The following is an 18,376-nucleotide window of genomic DNA, read 5'->3' on the forward strand; positions in this document are numbered from 1 at the left end:
ACAATTCAATCTATTTATGGGTGTACAGAGACATTTATTTTCTTACCTACTAGCAACAAAACAGGTGGAACAGGTGACAGAAGACCAAGGTAAGAAGACTGAGAAAACCAGAGCAGTACAGACCAGGTGTATATACTTATGCTGTATATACAATGATATTCATATCAAAGAATTCCAAGCAAATCTTCACCTCTCATTTGAACTTTGCATCAAAGGAAAACGTTGTTTAAAACAGATGAAGTATTTCTCTGTGAAACAACTTCAGGTTTATGATGTAAGAACACTAGCACTATGGTAAGAAAGCTGCAAATAGGTTGAAATGGAAAGCACAAACTAGGCTGGAGAATGACTTGAAAATTGCTGATATACCCAATGCCACTGAAGTTACAGGAGCTACAGCTATATAATTAGCTTGTATTGACTCTGGTGAAAAAGATAGCTAAGGCTCAGTGCTAGTTTGAGGAGAAAAGTATAAAATGAAGGAGCCATTAATGTGACTTCAACCTTAAAAGAGAAGTCTTGCTCTCCCAGCAAGAGACATTTTTTGAATATACATTTCATAGTTTCTTTTCAAGACGTAAAATGTACTGTCTTTACACTAAAGTTTATTGTCGTGCCTGGGTATCTTCTTGATGTAAGTGAATCCATGAATATTCTATTAAAAATATAGAGAATTCCATTACTTGTTATCTCTGGAATATATTAGAGGCAGCAAAGGATAAAAAAGAACTCCCTTACTGTAGAATCATGGGACAAATAAATGGTATTAATGACAATTATTAATAAATAATTAATTACAATAATGAATGTAATGGCAGAAACAATAATGTTATCTTTTGTAAGTGAACAGACTTCAGTTACAGACTACAGAAAATCAGTAAGATTTTCTTCCTAATATGCTTATAGATATAGCAAGTTCCTTTACAAACTTATCCATTGCAACAATAAAGTAAGCCTGTCCTTTGAAAAAAATAATTCCATCCTGTTATGTAATCCAGTTGAAAGGTACAGTGATACGAATTCCCTAAAATACTGTTTTCTGTTAGATTAATATACACAGCAACATAGTAATGAATAATTGATTTCTGTCTGCTCTCAGGTTGTTCTTTCGAGACATGATCTTGTAAATCTTGTGTTTGCGATTCATCTAATTGCTCTTTATGGATACAAGTAACATAGGAAACCACCTTTTCATATAATGAGCAAAATCTTACCACCATTATCGGTGAATGCCTATTTCTGTACAGCCAATTATTTAAAGGACTCTCTAGACCGAGGTACAGAAATTAACATTTGAGGAATTTTCTCAAGGACTGGATAAGCCTATGTTCATTTATGTGTCTTCTATGCTTTTGGTGGTAGAACTGAGTAACATATGAGTAAGGTATGATATTTCCCCACTCCTGTCTCCAAAACTGCTCAAAGTAAATTAAATTCTTTCACATTAATGCTGTTTAAAACCCAGTTCCATTTGAGATGTAAATTAATTGCTCCTTACTAAAGTGGACTGGCTAATAATAAAATCCTAGTAACATGAATCAGGAGCTCACAACTTTTGTAGATAACAAAGCACTCACTGCTTTAATGCTAGCATCTATTAATATCTATTCCATAATATTTTCCTATACTTAGAAGAGAAAAAACCCCAAAAAACTATTGAGAGAGTTTTCAGGCAAGTGAGAAAGTACCACCTCTGTCAACATATATTTCATAGATACCTGGCCATTGTTGCTATGAACTGAGTATCTGACTTAGAAGCAATATTTATAAGAAAAGCTAATTAAACACTACATTATTTAGCATATTATTAGTTATTATGTATATTAATTATATTGTCGGTAGTTAATAAACTGCCTTACTTTATGCAGAATTTTAAATTGCTTGGAAGGTTGAATCTTAATGAAGTTGCTGAAAGTATGGCAATTCTGAAGATTTTATCCTTCACAAATAGAGTCTTTCCATCTGACTGTTAAACCCTATCCAGCTATAAAGGACATTTAACAGCAAGTCATGAAAATCATGGCATTGAACCTCCAAGGTCACTATAGGAAGAATGGTGTTCTTCCATTTGTCACTGTTGATATTTCTGTTGATACTTCTTTATTCTTTGTAAATAAACCATTTTATATAGAACAATTTGTATAATTATATTCTTTTCTATATTTTTATAGGTCTCATTGGTTAGTTTAATAGCCAATGCTTTGGGCTATTCTGAACTTGGTGCCATTAAATCACTTCGGACATTAAGAGCTTTAAGACCTTTAAGAGCCTTGTCACGATTTGAAGGAATGAGGGTGAGAGAAAATGAATGAGTCTGAATGGATGTATGCATACAAAAATTAATGTAGAATTGTGACAATCCTGCCTTCTGCAAAGAACTCCAGAATAGGAATGCATGCAAAAATATGTGGAAAAAAAATGCCTTCTAACATGTCCTTATATACAAGATGTGTACAGCTTACATTCGGAGATTAGACCTTGAGCTCATTAAACTTGCCTGCTCACTGCTGCATAGTTGTGTTATCCCAGGCCTCTCACTGTTAAAATTTCCATTGATTTGTGGATTTATATAGAAAAGTAAAAGGACATGAGAAATTTTAGAATAGAGCATTGGGGGGGGGGGGGGGTTCTCCAGTTTAGCTGGGGACTTTATTTTATAAATTTCTGTAGCTTGCTTCTATTCTCAGTGTGTCAGTGGTTCAGGATGGAACAGGATTAACTGGAAAATGGAACAAAACAAAACAAAAAAAAGGTGAAGAAGATGACAACAGTGACACACCAGAAACTAAAATGCCCTGTGGCTCCCTGTCTACCTGCCTGGGGAAAATATCCCACAATAAATGCTGTAGTATTAGGGAAAGGTTCTCTGAACAGATACCTGAAATAAGGTTGGTGCTGGAAGCATAGAAGGGGAGAGATGGGAAAACATTTTCTCAGCTAGTGTCCTTAACTTCGTATGAACGCATCTGCTGCCATCTTACCTCTCCTCCTACACAGCTAAATCCTTCCTGTCACGGAAATATTTTCATATTCTGCCAATCTGACAAAAACCCCCAAAAAACCAAAAAAAAACAAAAAAAAAACCCCCAAAAACCCAACCAAAACTCAAAACCCTAACTATTACAAGCTGTCTGCTGAAAATGCAGACTGTGCTACTTCCTGGAAAAACTGATGCATAAAAAATTAACAAGGTAATGTTATTGAGAAATCTTTAAATTTTTCACATCAAAATACACAAATGCTACAATACATGTTTATAGTTTAGTCATATGTCTTAAGTTTCCAAATAAATAGTGTGGTTCCTGTCTGGGTTGAGGCTGCTGACCACACTAGCCAGTGCAGGGGACTGTGCCCTTTTGCACATGGCCATCACCACTGTTTTACATGATTTGCATTACAAACAACACAGAAGTCCCTATCTAATAAATGGGCAAAACCTCTATTGATCTTGGACTACTTTCAGTCAAAGTAGTGAACAGAAAAATTCCACTGTTTTCAAAACCGTACACAAAAAATTACTGCAGTCTCTACTGATTTGGTAGAAAATTATTGTCAGAGTATCTGCAGCTTTCTTCTAGTTCAAACACAGTAAGAAAATTTTTGCCAAGGGATTTAATCTGGTTGTTTACTGCCACTTCCCCGTATAGAGTAGCTCAACTGTATTAAATGCAGCCAATTAAAAACAAAACCCTAAAGGATAAGTGTAAGAGTAACTACAGTGAGCCAAGCAATTTAAAACCAAGACTTATAGCACACGCTGTTAATACCAACTAAATAAGATATGCTTAATTATGTTACGTTGTATTTAAATGCTAAAATACACCAATATACATAAAAAGTTTCTGAGAATAAAATCATTAGTAATTACAGTTTTACATGCAGACATTTTTATTTAGTCTTCCACATAATCACTTTTTGATCTTTTTGTGGTTTATTTTCTATTTCTAGACTTTGATTTGTATTGTTGGAATTTAACATTTATTTCTCTCTTTCTCTAGAGCACACAAATTCTAAGAATCCATCTTGCTACTAACAGGTTTTCTTTTGCTTTTTGAGTTTTTTTCAGACTTTTGCATTGTCTTGGTTTCCATATTATTTTATTTCTTGCTTTTTGCAATCTCATTAGTTTTTGTTGAACCTTAAGTAACATTTCCACCATAAATTTTTAATGTAATATTTTAACTGTCCATTCCATATTAATACTGTTTTAACATTTTTAAAGTAGTTTTCTTTTCCTGTTCATAAACTAAGTGTCTATTTTGTCTAATTTGTACACTAGGTGGTTGTAAATGCCCTTGTAGGAGCAATTCCATCTATCATGAATGTATTACTGGTTTGTCTTATATTCTGGCTCATCTTCAGCATCATGGGAGTAAATCTGTTTGCTGGCAAATTCTATCACTGTGTCAACACCACAACTGGTGAGATGTTCGATGTCAGTGATGTCAACAATTATACTCAGTGTGAGGAACTCATTAAAAACAATCAAAGTGCCCGATGGAAAAATGTGAAAGTAAACTTTGATAATGTAGGAGCTGGATATCTTGCTCTGCTTCAAGTAGTAAGTAAATTTATATCTTTTCTTTTTGCTCTTTTTAAAGAAGTCTAGGGAAAATGAGCAAGTTAAGACTGTTAAGTAGTAGAATAATTTCTTCATAGCAATGATGTACAGTTTACACAGTTCTATTGCATTGTTACCTGTAATTTTTGTATTAATGATAGCAGATTAAGTTTCCATTCCAAGGCTAGGAAATACAGTCTCACGATGATGATAATAATGTGAAAGTAATAAGTGAAAAAAGTCCATGAATCTTTTGGTGGTGCACAATATAAACTTCAGGAATGCATTTCATGAGCCTTTACATGGTGGGCATGGCTCAGAGATCCCTATAATTATTTAAAAGATCTCTCCCCTGATTTATGAGCTCAGTTACCTTGTAAGACAGTGAGGTAGACAGCAGTTTAAAAGAAGGCAGACATCCTAACTGACTGTCCGGTTTCCTGTGAGCAACTACTTTCGGCGCCTCCCACATAGCCTGTTCCTAGGTATCATTACATATCCACAGCAACAGTCTTTCGCAGTCAGATCTATTAACCTAGGCACTTTTGACACTGTGAAATATTTTTTCTTTTGTCAACAGCCTGGTCAAGGTAGAGTGGATTTTTCTTCATGTCTATACTCATCTAAGGAATCAGTTTGTAAATTAGATGGTAAAAATAAAAATATATTGACCCGATGCATCCAGTGCAGTTATTTGTTTAATAGGAGCATGAATTTTCAGACCTGGAATTGGATTTAGGGAAAGGAATCATAAATAATGCAAGATCTGAGACTGGGGTACCCAGCGTTTCATGTAGCATGGAGCCAATTCTTTCTGTATTATCATAATACTTGTGTAACAGGTCTGAAATCCTCTGTGAGAAGCAGGAGGTGCCCATGGGAAGAACATGGATAGTTACTGATAGATAGATCCTAATAGAGTATTAGGTCTGATTAATCATATAACGCTTTCTCTTGATGTTTGCAGATAAACAATACTTGCTACTAAATTATTATGTTTCAGTGAGAAGTACATGAAACTACAAAGACGTTAAACTGTGTGTAAAATAGGAAAATGTAAAATACTTCTATCACAAAAAATATCACATTCCATTAACACTTATTAAAAATACATTATAATATACCAAATAATATTCTGTTACTTTTAGTATTATCCTTGTGGAGTATTAGATGTGATTGTATTGCATGGCATATTCATTCTATTTATTACTGCTACTTATATGGAGTCTGTAAATTTTATTTTCCCTTGAAGTCCTTTTCCTATGCACTGTGGTACAGAAACATCTTTGTTCTAGGTACTGGGCATACCTTTTATTTATGCCAGAGGAATAAACCCTGTTACAGGCTCCTTGGCTTAGAACAGAGCTTCTGGTAGCTGGCATCTGATCCAAAACACAACCAAGAAAGCAAGCAATTATGTTTAAATGATCAAGCTCTGTACAATTGCTTGTCTATACTTTGGCATACAGCTTCATTGTATGAAAAGCTATCAGAAATGTTATGAGATTGTTACTGCTCTGGTATCACCAAGTCATCCAAGAACGATATGTTTGTCCCTTCTGTCCCACAGCAGGTCAGTACCCCTAGCTGACCTTAATTCCCAAATGAACTAGCTGACTTAAAATGTTTTTCCTCTAAAGTTGATGTGACTCTCATGTACTGAATAATGATTCTAATACTCTGACTTCAGATCTCATTGCTGCCCTTGTACTAGAATTTAAAGTGTATTGTCTTATTGCCAAGACTTGCCTCTGAAGATGTACAAGGAAAACTTTAGTCTCTTAAAGCTGTGTCTGAATGTCATCCATGTCATCCATCCAGACAGTGTTGGTCTTTAATTACTACATCACTCCTGTGGACCTTTTGTTCTTCTTCACTTCATTTCTTTCTGTTCTAATTTTTCGTTATCTTCCTTTTTAAATCTTCCCTTCTGCCCTTTACATTTCCTGCAGAGATTAAGGGATCCTTCAGCATGTCTCATGTCACCACTTCAGCTGATTGTCTCCACTAATATTCTCCCTCCACTCTTCTCCTGTATTTATTGCTCTTATCAATATCAATTGCTCCTCTTCTAATATTGCTACACAAAGTGCACCAAATGGCTGTCAATTGTCAACTGAGCCAGAAAGATCTATGAAGCCTGGCTCCAAGCATGTTCCTAGTAAATTTGTGTTTCACTGCAAGGTTGAGGAGGACGTGAACACTCCCAGAGTGCAAGTTATCTGCTGTGAAAATTAGCAGCTGGACCAGAGTACCAGAGCTACTTCTGGCAAGCACAGATGCCATATACTTCTTGGGATGGTTCCTCTCCTGAATCTCCTCAGGAGAGATGCTCTTTTTCTGTGCATGTCACAGGCTTTTTAGGTCTTTTTTTCTTTGTTCTGAATAAGCTTGGAAACCCTGGCTAATGACAGGCACTCACATCTTCAACTAGCATGTCACACCAACCCTCTGTTGTTCCTCAGAAAGTGGACATTCCCTGTCCATGAAAATCACCTCCTTAGAGCAATGATGGCAAATCTTTTTTACTTTTTATTCTACTTAGACAAAGTCTCTATAGGAGCTCAGCCCAAAGTTTTATAGAAGTTAATCACAACTCTTTTACAATTCACTTTTTAGTATTCTGTAAATCTTATCCCTCAAGAACCACTGTATATTTTGATTTTAAACAGTCTATTATTTTTAATTGTGTGGGAATAAAACATTTTTAAAAATCCCATGGCAGCTTAGCCCTAGCAAAAGTGTTCAGACTGACTCCATCAATTGGTGCTGTAAACCTGATAAAATGGCTGTTACCATGAGTGATTGTAGTAGAGTCTACCTGAACATCTCCAGTGATGTCTATCTGAGTCTACCATTCTCCATCTGCAAAGTATCTGCAGCTTCAAACACACTATGCCCTTGCTCAGATCTTCAGAGCCCAATTTTTAATATTTTTGGAATAGCTAAAAAATAAAAACTAGTATTACTATGAAAAATATGCCTGTGTGGTTTATACATTTAGATATGATTTTATTAAAAGTTAAGGTCCAAATGTTGTGACCTAGTTATTTTCCACATTATGAATTTTTATAGGGAAAATAAACAACTATATTTTATTTCTAGGCTACTTTCAAAGGATGGATGGATATTATGTATGCTGCTGTTGATTCACGAGATGTAAGTTTAAGACTTTCAAAGATCATCTATCGGTTATATTCTGCTATAGAGTATAGAATTTAAACACATACAATAACATTAAAAAATATAATCAGCACCAATACATATTTCTTCCAGATACATCTAATCTAGAAAGGAACTTTCAGGTAACTCCATGAATCTTAGAATTTGTAATGGAAATAATTAATCCCACTTCCTTCTGTTTAGCCAAATAAATTAATTTAACTGGACTTTTTTGGGAAAAGCTAATGGTAATGAAAAAAACAATGAAGAGTTTTTTTAACCACTTCCTTTGGTAGTCGTAAGTATGGATTAATTTAAGATTATGTAATGTAATTATTACATATTGACTATATTAATCTTGATTTGTAATTTATAACTACGCATTTCGTTGTTTCTTTAGGTTGAGTACTTATGTTATCTAGCTATCTAACTCCAACTAGATTTTAAGGTTGAAGATCATCTGTTCATTTTTCCAGGGATTAGAATTTTATCTTGGCTACAAAATTAAAACTGTTTTTACCTTGTGCAAAAAAGTGCCACATAAATGCCTGAACTTGTTCTATACAACCTAGGTTATAGTCACATTAGTGATATCTGTCATCACACAGTGTTACTTGTCTCCCAGCGTAGGATATCCTGTTTTATTACCTTCAGCATTTCTACACTTTAGCACATGGTGCAATAGAGGTGCAGGCACTGAGATGCGGAATCCAGAAGAATCGAGACAATAACAAAATCTTCCTTAGAAATTTTCCTCAATTTAATGGATTTCACAAAACTCAATGACTAGAAATTTATTGAAAGCATCTGTTCTTAGCTGGATGTAAGAACACTCATGTAAGACCAAAAGAGTTCCAGGGAGATTTAGGCAATAGTAAAATTGATTGATTCTGTTGCATAAAAATACACTGAACATAATATAAAATATTTAGATTTGTGCTGTTAAAATTTAAGTACTAATGACTACTCTCAGTTCCACATTGCTTCTTCCTTCTATATAAGGAATTTTGTGTATCTGTACATACATAAACACATCTGTGTGTACATTTACTTTAAAATTCCATATGAGTAATCATTCTCTCAGCTTTCAGTTCTCCGAATATTGATTGGAGTGGACATGTTGGGTCTTTTTAACAGCTGAGTGCAGTTTACAGCTTTCCTAGCTGAGATAGCATATATTATTAATAAATTATATACATTGGGTTTTACATCTAGTATTCTCATGGGTAATAAAATATATACTATTTTGTAGGTAGAAGATCAACCTAAGTATGAGGACAACTTGTATATGTATCTTTATTTTGTCATCTTTATCATATTTGGATCATTCTTTACCTTGAACCTTTTCATTGGTGTCATTATAGACAACTTCAACCAACAAAAAAAGAAGATAAGTATTTAAAATGTTTCCATAGTGCTATAAATTATTAGCTATAATGAATTAATAACTAATTTATGTAAAGCTAATAAAAATGAGAAGTTATTTCAAGTCCTTGAGTAAAAATGCCTTCTTTTTCTTTAACATAATCTGTGTTAAATCTTGTGGATGTGATTTTAACCTTTGCATTTCAGCATTTTGACAAGCAAAGAGGGACAAATCATGAGGTGGTTCATAATAATTTGCAAATTGTGTAAGAGCTTAAATGAAGATGCAAACAGGGAATGTGCATTATTCTTTTGATTAAATGTAATATTATCTGCCATGGAAGAGAGGGTGGTTTTTATTAACTTTAAAGAATTAGGATAAAATAATTTTAATTAATCTTATAAACTGTTGACACTTAATGAAGATACAATATAGCATTGTGTTTATGCAACAGATAATAGTTTGGCAAGCTAATTAAACAGTTGGTTAAAAGTCCAATAGACCTCACACGAATAAGCTTAAAGATGCAAATAAAAATGTGTACAAAAGAGCTCTATTTTTCTAACATTTGTGTGAGAAATGAGATGAACTTGTTAGACACAAATACAACCTATAATCAGTGATGGTAAAGCAAAGGTATAAAAGGAAGCAAATTTTTTCTGTATACATTTGACACAAAGGTATGTTTAAAATAATTATATTGATAATGCATAATTTTATTCAAAATAACTTTAAAAATCTAAAAATACAAATAGACATATTTAAAATAATTTGAAGCCTCATGATTCTTAGCCTTCAACTGCCAAAAAGAAATGGAACCTCAGGATCATTCTAAATATTTGTATGCTGTGAAAAACAATTTTCATATGATTTGGTTTTATTCAATCACCAAATAAAAAGCAGCAATACCAAACAGAATCTATGGTAAAAGTCAATTGTGAACTACAGAAATTTTTCTCTGTGAAAATATTCATTAGCTTCTTAAAAGAGCCATAAACATGTCTGGGGCTGCTGCCTCAGTTTCTATCAGTTATGCCCTGCTTTGGGCTTTGATATCCAGTTTAACAAACAATGACTTTGACATTGTGTTTCCATCTGACTTAGTTCAGACTCATCAATAAGCACGATCCATTTATACTGAAATTCAGTCACTCAGTTGCACATCTGACTGGCAGCATTTGCATCTGCAGACAAAGGCTAATTTGAGTTCATCAGGGTTCCAGTGCTGTTTTGATTATTAATTTGCTATGACATGATTTGGATTACTTTTATTAAGTCTATATCAAAGGTGGGGTTTTTTTGCTGTCATTAAAACCCTCAGATTAGACAGAAATGTTCTCCCTTGACACAACCTGTGCCTCAAGAGTTACCTAACTTTTAGACCTGGCTACCTGTAATCCTAAAAATCTATCTAGAATTTGGAACATGTAAGGCACCAGTCAGGCTCCTATGCACTAAATATATTCTCATCAGCAAGTTATTTAACAGCATCAGTATAGTAAAAACCGTTTTAGCCATGCCAGCCAAGGTGAGCGTGAAGACACTGGGAAAATTCAGCCGTTAGCCTGACAAGGCACCAGTAAAGGGTGGGGTTTTTTTGCGTTAGGAATGCATATGAGCATCCATGCTATAAATACCTGAAAAAATCAAATATAAATGTAATATTATGTTACAGAGGGACATACTGTAGTTAAATGTTCTATGTGTAGACATGATACTGATCAGTTTTTGATATTATTTCTTTACTTTGGAGGTCAGGATATATTTATGACAGAGGAACAGAAGAAATATTACAATGCAATGAAAAAACTGGGATCCAAAAAGCCACAGAAACCTATACCAAGGCCAGTGGTAAGAGTGATTTGATTTTTATACTCCTAATATTAAATACTCATTTGGGAATATAATTTTAGCCAAAAAAGATAAGGTTATATGTCTGGAAATAAAATATTTTTTCCATTCATTTTCTTGTAAAAGTAGAAATTGTCCCCCTTTTTTTTGAATTCAGAGGACTAGATCATTCATGTGTCATTTAAAAACATACACTCTGAAGTATGAACTGTAGCATTTAATAAGTTTAATGAGATAAATGTCATAATTTCCTGCCTAAGTCCTAGAAAAGTACAGTTGGTTGGATCATTTATTAGTTCTTGTTACCCACAGATAAACCTAATTTTTGGGGTTTGCTCCTCCCAGATGATTTGTAGGAAATGGGGATGCACTGACCCTTGCTGCTGAAGACAGAAGGGGGCAGTGGTCACCTAATGTGAAAGAGAAAAACAGGTGCAGACAATCTTACAAAATAAAAGAATGCTCTAGCAAGTAAAGCATAAAGTAGGATAAATGTCTCTCTAAGAAACTACTCTGTTATTTACTGAACGCCTACAGGGTTTGAAAAAAATAAAATACTTGTTGCCCCTTACACACCAAGTGGTTAAAAATAGTCTTTCTAAGAAGAGACATATGGCAATAAACATTTAGCTAAGTACTAAAGGAAAACTAGGGCTGTGCAGTCATGGTGTGTTTGAGACATTTAACTTCAGTAGTCCAAGATCTCACCAAGCACAGTTACTGAAGGAAGAGAGAAACATCTGTGGGGATTAGTATTCTAAAACCAGCTAAGAATAAAGATAAGAAAATGAGTTTCTATGTGCCTGGTACTCTTGCTAGTTATCAAGTTATATCACCTTTTTCACACCAATAATATCAATTGTCAGTGTTATTACTATTATTATTCATAGTTTTCCTTCCTGTCCCTTCAATAAACAGTGGTACACTTCTTGATCCACTCGAACAAACAGGATGAGACACAAACCAGCATGAGTTTGGTGTATATTAATGGATGCATCATGAATGGATCTTGCCCTCCTGAATCTTGCAGGGACTTGCTTTCCCATTTTGCATTTTTAAAGACAAATATTTTCAGAGTATAAACTATATTACTTTTTTTGTTTGGTTTTCTTTTCAGAATAAATTCCAAGGCATGGTCTTTGATTTTGTAACCAAACAAGTATTTGACATCAGCATCATGATACTCATCTGCCTTAACATGGTCACAATGATGGTGGAAACAGATGACCAGAGTAAAGAAATGGAAACAATTTTATCCCGAATTAACCTTGTGTTCATTATCCTTTTCACTGGAGAATGTGTCCTGAAATTGATTTCACTTCGCCATTACTACTTCACTATAGGCTGGAATATTTTTGATTTTGTGGTTGTGATTCTCTCCATAGTAGGTAAGAGCAAGTCCTTTGAAGAAAGAACTAGCAGAAGGAAAAGGGAACATTTGTACAAAGATGTTATGATACTGAATATGAAATTTTCTCTTTCCTATATGACTTACATCTTGATTCAGATTTTCATACTTTATAGCATACAATATATGAAATGTTGTGTGTAAGATTTTTATCTCTCCTGTTAGTCACTGTCATCTTCTATATCAAAACACATAAAGGAACTATTTGGCACATTAGATTAACATGTACAAATATAAAGAGGAATGTTTAGTGGTATATGTGAACTAATCACAAATTTGCTTTCAGTACTAAAACTGGAAAAGATGTGAAGGTGGTGAGATTTTTAATTGCTTTTGCTAACAACGGTCTTGGCAAATATTTAGATTTCTGTCAATTAAAAGCTAATGACTCTCCAAGGTGCAAATCAGTTGTGTGACAAAACTTGATTCTTCAAGAGTGATACACCTGAGAGAAGCTGTACTGATACAGTGTAGATCCTCAAGTTAAAAAAATCATGGATTTGCAGAGATTAAGCCAATATACTCCTTCATAAAAGACAGTGGTAAAAAGCTCAGCTTCAAGAACTAATTGTTCAGCTTCAAGAACTAATTATATCTAAAGGCAGAAACTTTTCTTTCCAGGCTGCTTCAGGAGTAACTGAAAGCTTAGACAGACACTAGCTACCATGCCACAAGCAGCCTTTCTTCTTTTACTTATTTCCCTTCTCCTAGACAGCATTTCAACATAAGGAAGGTGCTTTCACCTTAGTAACAGGTTTCAATAAAATGTAATAACTTTCATGACGTTTTGCTATAACATAGACTCTCTATACTGACTGTTTTGGAGACAACAATAAATAAATCTTACTATAGGTAATGAACGAATAAATTTTAAATTATATTTTAAATATTCTTTTTTTTCCTCTAGGTATGTTCTTAGCTGAGATGATTGAGAAGTATTTTGTGTCCCCCACACTATTCAGAGTCATCCGACTTGCCAGAATCGGTCGAATCCTGCGCCTCATTAAAGGCGCTAAGGGAATCCGCACTCTGCTTTTTGCTTTGATGATGTCGCTTCCTGCTTTGTTCAACATTGGCCTGCTGCTCTTCCTGGTCATGTTTATCTATGCGATATTTGGCATGTCCAACTTTGCCTATGTCAAGAGGGAAGTTGGGATTGATGACATGTTCAACTTTGAAACGTTTGGCAACAGCATGATCTGCCTCTTTCAAATTACCACGTCTGCTGGCTGGGATGGTTTGCTAGCCCCAATTCTTAACAGTGGGGAGCCAGACTGTGACCCCCATAAAGACCACCCAGGGAGCTCCGTTAAAGGCGACTGCGGCAACCCTTCCGTTGGGATTTTCTTCTTTGTCAGCTACATTATCATATCGTTCCTGGTAGTGGTGAACATGTACATTGCTGTGATTTTGGAGAACTTCAGCGTTGCTACTGAAGAAAGCGCTGAACCCTTGAGTGAGGATGACTTTGAGATGTTCTATGAAGTCTGGGAGAAGTTTGATCCCGATGCAACACAATTCATAGAATACAGTAAACTATCAGATTTTGCAGCTTCGTTAGATCCTCCTCTTCTTATAGCAAAACCAAACAAAGTCCAGCTTATTGCAATGGATCTGCCCATGGTAAGCGGTGACAGAATTCACTGCCTTGACATCTTGTTTGCTTTCACAAAGCGTGTTTTGGGGGAAAGTGGGGAGATGGATGCCCTCAGAATACAGATGGAAGATCGGTTTATGGCGGCCAATCCTTCTAAAGTCTCCTATGAACCAATTACAACCACATTAAAACGAAAACAGGAGGAGGTATCTGCTGTCATTATTCAGCGTGCTTACAGGTGTTACCTTTTAAAGCAAAAAGTTAAAAAGGTGTCTAGTATATATAACAGAAATAAAAATAAAGAAGGAGATGGACCAGTTATAAAAGAGATAATTATTGATAAACTAAATGAGAACTCCACTCCAGAAAAAACAGATGAGAGTTCCTCTACGACTTCCCCACCATCCTATGACAGTGTAACAAAGCCAGACAAAGAAAAATATGACAAAGATAAAGCAGAAAAGAACTACAAAGGTAAAGATGTCAGGGAAAATAAAAAATAAAGATTTAAGAATTCTGTTTGTAGGACAACATGTTTACAGTCTTTGAGAATGAAGCATCAACTGGACTCCTGCAGGAGGTTTATGCCAAACTGTCAGTTTTTACACATATATATATATATGTGCGTGTGTGTGCGCGCGCGTGTGTGTGTGCATATATATATACATTATATATATACACTAATGGTCAGTGCCTATAACAAAACAGTGAACCTTCATCATCAGTCTGTGACTCTGTGAATCAGGGTAACAAACTTGACAAGAGGTTACTGTTTTCACTACAACTGACACTGCTAAGAATGAGGGGAAAAGTGGCTCCACAGAGAACATGGAGCATGAAATGAATGGGAAGTGATATGTTTTTGTGTTTCACATACTGCAAAACATATAGAACGGTAACTCTTTTCACTGTTTGTAATGCAACTGCTACATTTGTCATATTTTTACAAAATCAGTATTAGTGTATTTATCATTTTTTAATTCACAATTTGTTTACTATTATATGTGACTATTTTTGTAATAGGTTTTGTGTTGGGGAAAGAGGTATGAGGACCAGGTGTTCTACTCTCAGATTCTCTATAATGTACAGATAGAAGTGATTTGCATAGACATGCTGCACTTTTCAATCATGCATAAATAAAAATATGACATTGCACAAAGGTAAAGATTTTAAGAACTTCCATGTTTCAGGGTTGCTCTTAAATTTGAGGTGTTCTAACTACTGTACGGCTGCATCCAGATTATGTGCATCCAGATTAATGTGCCTGGAAAGTCTCCTCTAATTTACAGGAATCTGCAATGACTTATTTTTATGCACGTCATTAAACATTAACAAGTTCTTGTTTTTGTTAAAATATTCACAGCTTAAAAATACTGTGCGGTTTCTGCACTGGAAAAATAGCTTCACCAAAATATACCTGGGAGTTCTTTCATTTTGTTGTGGGTTTTTTTTTGTTTTTAAACAGCTCAAATTTTTCTCTAGACTGTTCTTTAGTTACTGTCTTCTTTCATTATGGCCAGCATCTAATAAATCCATAAAAAACCCTTTGCCATGTAAATATTAACAGTATACTGTAGTGCATATTTGAGCATAGAATTAAATGGCTTTGCCATGTGGAATTGCATCAGATATGTACCACAGTATGAGCAATTCATAAGAGTTCAACAGGACATGTTGTATTCTGTGTCATTGTAGATCGTTCAGAGAGTATCACTGATGCATGTCAATGCTTTTGCTGCTGTATCTTGCTCCTTCCACTGTCCACAGTCTCCACTATAGGAAGCCATGTGTCAGTGGTGAAGTGAATCAAATTGTCCAACCAGACCTCATTCTTTCAAGTCATTAAGCAATAGGTTGCAGCTATTTATGAGCTTCTTTAGTTTTGCATTTTAAATTTGAAGTGGCTACTATATGGTGTAGAATCAGACTGTACAGGCCATATTGCAAACTGTTTAACCTGTTGAAGATGTGGTTAGTATATATAAATAATGTAAAGAAATACCATTTGGCAACAGTTCTGTATATAAGAAAAGTGTCTTCAAGTTTAGATCACTATTTCTTATATTTCTTTCCTCGTTCACCTGGCTTAATTTCTGACCACAGTAATTTTAAACTGGCATCATCACACTATGAGGAAAAAAAAAAGTATTTGTAGACTATCTTGTTTGAATATTATATTTGCATATATTTCAATGTGAAGTAAATTGTGTAAATTTGGAACCCAGCTTGTCTCGAAATAGTTATATCTGGTAACAGGACATAGCAAGGAAAGTATTAGGGAAATGTGAATTTCTAGTGCTGTTTCATCAGAAGTTCCAAGACAGTCTCATTGTTCATGAAGTCCTTGCTATCTTGCAGTATCGGTTTACATAGCTTATTCTTATTATTTTTGAATCACACTGCACTAGACTTGTAAAAATAGAATCCACAATATTTCCCAAGAACAAAATGGCACATTTGTATAATCAAGGACATCAGGACATTTTGTGTTTCATACACAAGCGAACATTAAATGTAGAATCTTTCTTTTACAAATGCTTTTGACTTGTAATGTGTTGGTGAAATGCATGCAAGAAATTGTTATTATCATAAACAATGTAAACAATATTACAAATGAGCCAAAAAATAAAGATTTCATTTTTTGTATTGTATTTATTTTTCTTTGTCCTTCTGTTGGTTAAAGCAAGATAAAAACTGGCTTTGGTACAAATAAAGAATGCTTTCGTTATCACTAGAGCTAAATACCTTATTCTTCACTTTTTAAAGGGTTTTCCTATGTAAAACAATAAAAAAAAAAAAATCTAAGTACTTTGACCACACCCCATTGGTTTCTACTTCTTTGTCATCAGCATACTGCCTGGGGATAACACAGGACACCAACACATCCTGCCCCAACAGCCTTTCTCTCAGCTCTCAAGAGCCCTTCCAAACCGTAAAGGCACTCCTCAGTATCTAAGGTTATTTTAGCTTGCCACATTGCTGCTACCACAGCTACCCATGCTTTACAAGTCTTAAATATGCGAACAAACTCTCCAGCAACGTTCCTCTGTTTGGTCCTATGTAACATTCAACCAAAAGGCTCATTGCAAACAGGTAGCATTTGTTTTTAACGTACAGTGATCCTTTTTATTCCAGTAATGCTCAAAACTAATGAATACCATTTCACTTGATCTCATAAGAAAGGGACCTTGCTGAAACTCAGCTGTATTAAGTAGTGTTCACAGTCATAATACCCACAGGCTACACGGTAGCTTTTGACTTATAACGGATCCCTTCATGCTGTTCAAGGGCAGAAAGGTATAGTGCATTGAAATACAATATTATTGAATTTAAAGTTTTATATTTCAAAATTTGCAGTAAGTAGAATATTCCTGGAGTTTGCTCACTAGCACGTTTCCAGTGTTTTCTTTATCTGTGGATATTATGTCATATTAGCCGTACTTTGGCTAAATATTAAATTGCTTGGACAGCCATGAAATAACTGATGGAATATTCTAACACTACAATCTATTAAGATCTCTAGTATGATGAGCATCAGCAATCGCTGCAGCAGGGTCTCTGAGCTGGTGTACTATGCAATAGGGAAGCCATATTTCCTTACAGGAATGGCTTTACCTACACCAGAAAAAATGTCTTACCAAGAACACACAGAGTTGTCCAGACTTCTCATACCATTAGTTCCTGGGGCTCATCCCTAGCCCTCTTAGAATACAGGGTTAAAGCTCAAGACATGGGCTTCCACAGTTGTCTGGACATCCTTACAAGTACCTGACCTCCAGCCCAAATTAGAGAATCTTCTAATCACACTGTATTGATGTCAGTATGTAAACCCTTGAAGTCAAAGTTATGTATATTATTTATTCCATCACTCCTTTGATTACCTTATCTAACCTCATAAACGATTCCATTTATTTCAAGACTTTTGGAGCTATTCCGCTTCTTTAGTCCCTGACTTCACTTCTAATTGCATTTTACTTATACCTACTCTCATTACATGCTCAAAACATCATCTAAAATCTGCAGAACTTCTGCTCTGTGAACAGGTTGGCAAGCGTTCTGATGAGGAATGACAGTTCATCATTCATTTTCAGGAACCTGGAGTCTCTTACAGTACTCTGTAAGATTACTGTACCCAGCTTCATTACCAAGCACTCTGTGTGGGAAGACATTGACAATGCTTTTGGCCTCAGCAGGAAAGGCTGAGGGCCCTGGTTTAACCTGAACTGGAAATAGGCTTGCTGCTTTGAGGGCACATATGTTGTCCTAATTACCCTGTACTGCTTCTGTGAACAACTTCTTCCCTTCCACCTATTTCCTTTTTCCGCAGAAATCAATAAAGTTTGTATCATTTAAATCTCACGTTATACACTCCTCTCCTGTGCTTCCAGATCATTTGAACAGATATGCCACTTGAAAGAACTCCCTACATAC

General features: G+C 35.0%; 1 protein-coding gene across 1 annotated transcript in view; it reads left to right on the forward strand.

Moving 5' to 3' along the window:
• Nucleotides 1-16,671, forward strand: part of LOC101917509 (sodium channel protein type 2 subunit alpha) — a 78,708-nt gene extending 62,037 nt beyond the window's left edge. The window contains exons 22-28 of the mRNA XM_027782712.2: nt 2,172-2,294; nt 4,280-4,561; nt 7,667-7,720; nt 8,976-9,113; nt 10,836-10,940; nt 12,058-12,328; nt 13,256-16,671. Of these exons, the coding sequence (XP_027638513.1) occupies nt 2,172-2,294; nt 4,280-4,561; nt 7,667-7,720; nt 8,976-9,113; nt 10,836-10,940; nt 12,058-12,328; nt 13,256-14,448 (2,166 nt within the window). The 3' untranslated portion in view covers nt 14,449-16,671. The remainder of the gene's footprint in view (nt 1-2,171; nt 2,295-4,279; nt 4,562-7,666; nt 7,721-8,975; nt 9,114-10,835; nt 10,941-12,057; nt 12,329-13,255) is intronic.
• Nucleotides 16,672-18,376: the final 1,705 nt, after the last annotated feature.

Source organism: Falco peregrinus, chromosome 8 (genome assembly GCF_023634155.1).
Source record: "Falco peregrinus isolate bFalPer1 chromosome 8, bFalPer1.pri, whole genome shotgun sequence".
Classification (NCBI taxonomy): domain Eukaryota; kingdom Metazoa; phylum Chordata; class Aves; order Falconiformes; family Falconidae; genus Falco; species Falco peregrinus.